General features: G+C 34.9%; 1 protein-coding gene across 1 annotated transcript; it reads right to left on the bottom strand.

The window, feature by feature from the left end:
• Positions 1–202: 202 nt before the first annotated feature.
• LOC125262404 (interleukin-1 beta-like) lies at positions 203–3,316 on the bottom strand. Its single transcript, XM_048181166.1, has 7 exons — positions 3,000–3,316; positions 2,869–2,916; positions 2,683–2,761; positions 2,432–2,597; positions 1,365–1,526; positions 884–1,017; positions 203–790 (listed from the first exon to the last, which is right to left on the bottom strand). The coding sequence occupies exons 2-7, from the start codon at positions 2,910–2,912 to the stop codon at positions 563–565; spliced, it is 813 nt and encodes a 270-aa protein (XP_048037123.1). The 5' UTR covers positions 2,913–2,916; positions 3,000–3,316; the 3' UTR covers positions 203–562.
• Between the last annotated feature and the right edge of the window lie 1,440 nt (positions 3,317–4,756).

The following is a 4,756-nucleotide window of genomic DNA, read 5'->3' as shown; positions in this document are numbered from 1 at the left end:
GAGGCGCTCAAGTTGTATTTTCTAATTCTATAGGACCAGAGCAGGTGACCTGATACATAAACCATACTGATTATATATATAAGTAAATTGTCAACCTTTATCATGTTTTATTATTTTTTTAAATGTTGAAAATTTAGCTGAAGACGTCCCAAATTAAAAAGAAGCACTCTAGGTCTGAAGATCTGATCAACTCGACAACATGTAATGATTATTTCATAGGTTTATTTCATAACACAATCAAGAGCAAAACAAAGTTTGATTTTTTAAATAATTACACTTAAAATAATTTAGAATACTTTAAAATAAATATTAAATATTATTACAAATTATGGATATAGAAAAACATTAATACTTAGAAAAAAAATTCAATGTGAATTTACAATTACCACATTAATGTCGTCACATAGTGCAAAAAACAAGATACAGAAGCCCAAGATCTGCAGGAGTCTAACAGCTGCCTCTACATCAAGTCTTACAAGGTTTGGAACGATCAATAAATCCAGATCATAAACTGTACTTAGTACATACTCTCTGGAAATATTTAGGAAATCAAATTTGATTCTTAACTCCGGATCTGTTGTTTGTCCTCCAGCGCGAAGTTTGTCAATCGCCTACTTGGCACCTGACACATATCCACCGGCTTACTATCCTCATAATCCGTGCTAATAAACCATCCAGGATATTTAACGGATTCAAAAGTGTTATTAGCCACACCGGTCTCTCTCCTGAAGAACAGGAGGTTTTCATGTGGGTCACCAGCTTTAATGGTGTTGAGGGGTCCAGTGATCTCCTGAAATAATAAAAAGGGGATTAGATCCTTACTTTAGAATGTGGGGGAAAACAATTGATAGAAGGTTGTGGAACTTGGTTGTGGTGAACAAACCTCCAAGACCAGGTGAGGGGAAGAATCATTGGTACAAGCAAGATAGAGATTGCTATTGGAAATGCCCAGACACACAGGCTGGGATGCATTCGGTTTGACACTCGGTGATACATACGTGGACAGATTGAATCGAACTGAAAAAACAAAAAGTGTAGGTTAAGAGAGAAACGTCAAAAGGATATTTCTGAAGTCATGTGTTTAAATGTGAATGCACATGTTCTATATAGAACTTCTTAGAATGCGGTTCTTAGAACCTTTTAGGGGTTTCCATCATTTTATGGATTTAGATTTAACTCATTTTTCATTTTAATTACATTTTTATTAATTTAGCAGCTCATAAACATACTTTATCACTAGAAATAAATTGTATTGACCCATTAAACATGAAAGTATTATGCAATCATTAAGACTCCTCTCCTTATATAGAACCTTTTTAGCATAAATTGAGTCAAGAACCCCATTGAACCCATTTGAGATTTACCTTTGAAATCGCTGTTTCCGTCTCTCAGCGTCACAGCCATCAAACGAGGAGATGTGCTGCTTTTCACCAGAGTCTTCTTGAACTGATCACAAATGTTGCACTGCAAGGTCGTGCTGGTCTTATCGTAAGATGGTGTAACCTCAACCACTTCCATACGACGCTCTGTGGAAGTAACAAGACATTAGAGAACGTCAACAACAACAAAGAAAAGCAAATGCTTAAACTGTTTGGTTGTCAAATTCCTTTTTAGGTCAAGTTGATACTCAAGTCACATATATTTATTTCTATAGTGCTTTATACAATATACGCACATGACATGCAAGAAAAAAAAAAAAGTAAATTGTGCACGATTTACTATTTAGTTCCCTCAATTTGATAAATCATGTGGACGATTTACCCTTTTGGGGTCACAGGATGTGACACAAGGAGCATGTTTGAATTTGAAGTACTGATAAAACAGTACCCGGATGACCTACTATTTCCGATGAGATCCAGTCAGCAAAAAAACAAAAACAAAAACAAAAAAAAATCCAATACATCCATTGAAAGATGTTAAAACTGTGGCCAGTATGTCAGTTCATCATTTGTGCTGTTCATAGGAGTATGTGAATAATGGCGGTGAAAAATAACCAGAATTCTTAGAGAATAATCAGAGTGAAGGTTTGCTCGTGTCACATAAACATCTTACTCTGATAATTATTGGAAATAATCACATTTTCGGTGCACATGCAAACATAGTCGATGATGCAAACTATTAGACAAATTCAAATTTTGCTCTAAAGCTGCTTGAAAGATAATAGTCATGATTCCGCTCGAGTCACTTCCGTTTTGGTTCATTAGTTCAACAATTCTAAAATTATCCTTTAGTTTGGTATTGCAATTTCATAACATTGTGGTTTTGCTGGACAAACTAGGTCATATGGTAACTGAACACAGTAACTGGTTTGTTGTGGCCAACCAGCACTAATCATCTTGACCGAGGTGGTGTACCAGATCCACCTGACAGTCGATGTACAATCAAACCACCAGAAGCTAGTTTTAGCTGCATAAAAGTTTGCTAGTGGTACCTCTGATCACATTCTCCATGATGATGTTGAGCACCTCTTCTTCACCAAACTCTGAAGACTTTGGTTTGACGTGCTTCATCCTCTTCAGAGCAATGATGATGTTCACCACTTGCTTCATGCTGGAAGAATGCTCCGACATGCCTTCGTGCATGTCGCATCGGCAGCACTGGAGAAATTAATTTTAGAGTTATGTTTTAGATGATCTAATATGAATTAGACCACATCTATACGCATATTTAAAAGCAACCCACCATGGCTGGTTGATCCGAGCAGTCCATCTCATCAGAATCGGCACTGTCAGAGTAAAATGCACTGTCTGTCTCAGATGCACTGTTTAAGAAACAAGTCAAATATATAATCAGAAGAGTTTTAGGCAAACATAATACAAACAATATAAACACAAATAATATAAAACCGTTTGATCTGGTAATACTTACTCATCATAAGCCAAGGTTATCATTTCATGTAGGTCGTATGCCATCGTTCTAAGATAAAGCATAAAAATGTTTAAACATTGAGAAAATGATTAAAAACAGGACTTGAAAAGACGCCATTGCACACCACATACCAGTCGTTCAGTTGAGTTCCTTCTCTGGAATTAGTGAGCTGGTTTAATGGTTGCTTCTCTTCTGAGAGTCTTTGGTTTAATGTCTTAGTGACAGCTGAAGACTGCCTTTATATCCTTCTCCCAGAGCCGTTCCTCATTGAGTAGGAATTTCCCAAATGAGGAAGTTAAGTTAAGTTTTTCGACATAGCGGAAATCCTCAGGTGTGTTGTACAGAGGCAAATCGCTTTGGCTTTTGTTAGATGACTATCTAGACGGAAAACTATAAAACATAAATATTAATTTTCTCCTAAGAAATAGAATTTCAGGAGGATGTTAGGTCATGCTCAAGCTCACGTGCACTCACGATGACGTAATGATCGTTATGTTGTCCGGAACTAAAAAGAGAAACCCTTCTATTATGATCCTGTTTTCACCTAATTAAAAGTCAGTTTGATATTTTTTGTGTTTATTATAAAAGGAAAAAAGAATTCAAAGTCTTACATTTGATTTGCAACAAAATGTTCGTTTAAAAACAACCCAAGTTGGGTTGGAAATGGACAAACCCAGCGGTTGGGTTAAATGTTTGCCCAAAGTGCTGGGTAGTTTTATTTAACCCAACTATTATTTAAAAATTACTATATGGCTGGCTTTAAATGAACCCAAAATAGGTTGAAAATTAAAAATCAAACACATAATTACTAGAGGCAACAATAATAATCAAAAGATGAACATTTATTAATAAGCAATTTAATAAATGTTTATTGTTTAATTATTATTCATCATTAATGTTCATTTCCCACATACTTTGAGTTCATTTTAAACAAGCAATACAGTCATTTTTAAACAATAGTTGAGTTAAATAAAACTACCCAGCAGGTTGGGCAAACATTTAACCCAACTGCTGGGTTTGTCCATTTTCAACCCAACATTTTTTAGAGTGAAGAAGCATTTTTGTGTGACAAGAAGAAAAAAAAAAAAAAACAAACATTAAAAAAATTATATTTTGTAATAACTACTAATAAAAGTATTATATCAAGACAACATGTCAGGAAAGTTACTTACATTTAATTTGATAGGGATAAAAGTTATCTTGTAAAAACAAACTCTGTGATGAATTTATGTGAATATTTTATGGACTACTAAAATCCAACTGAACATGTCCCTCATCCAGAAACTCAGTTCATGTTGTCACACTGTATGGTGTAAGTTGTAATGAAAACCTTCCATTTACAGGCTTTTCAGCAAAAACATTAGAGTAAATCTAGTCTGAAACATAAAACAACAGTTGAAACTACAAAACTGTAAAATACAAAAACAATAAATCTTTGTTTTCTTGAGCAACAAAAATTTGTGTTTTTGTCACTTTTGTGGTCATTTGTTTCCTCAAGGGCTTTTGCAATATGCAAAAAGTTTTAGTTTGAGGGGGGATAAAAAAAAAAATCACAAAAAAATTATCCTAATTTGCAACAGTCTTGAACTACACATTCAAACCTAACATGTGAAAACAAGTATTTATGAAACTGAAAACATTACAGTTTCTAAGATAGTAACGTGTGACAACTTGCCCCAGTCTCCTCTCTGAATATGTGGCTGCTATCAGAATGAACAAATGCTTTTACACTCATCTTTGAGGTTTACTGGTACTTAGGTATTTAGAAAAGTATTCGTTTTACCTATTGTAACGTGACGGGACTCAGGCAGAAATCCATTTGCGAGCTTTATTATAAGTAAGCGTGGTCGTACAGGCAGGGTCTAAGCAGGGGCAAACAGGAACAGCA

Source organism: Megalobrama amblycephala, linkage group LG2, assembly GCF_018812025.1.
Source record: "Megalobrama amblycephala isolate DHTTF-2021 linkage group LG2, ASM1881202v1, whole genome shotgun sequence".
Taxonomy (NCBI): Eukaryota; Metazoa; Chordata; class Actinopteri; order Cypriniformes; family Xenocyprididae; genus Megalobrama; species Megalobrama amblycephala.
Note: the sequence above shows the minus strand (reverse complement) of the source record. Positions and strands in the feature narration are given on the sequence as shown.

Excerpts from the sequence above, each read along its gene's own strand:
- LOC125262404 (XM_048181166.1), bottom strand. The coding sequence starts at position 2,912 with ATGGCATACGACCTACATGAAATGATAACCTTGGCTTATGATGA. Across the intron at positions 2,762-2,868 it reads ATAACCTTGGCTTATGATGA|TGCATCTGAGACAGACAGTG; the intron begins GTAAGTATTACC and ends TTTCTTAAACAG. Across the intron at positions 2,598-2,682 it reads GCTCGGATCAACCAGCCATG|TGCTGCCGATGCGACATGCA; the intron begins GTGGGTTGCTTT and ends TAATTTCTCCAG.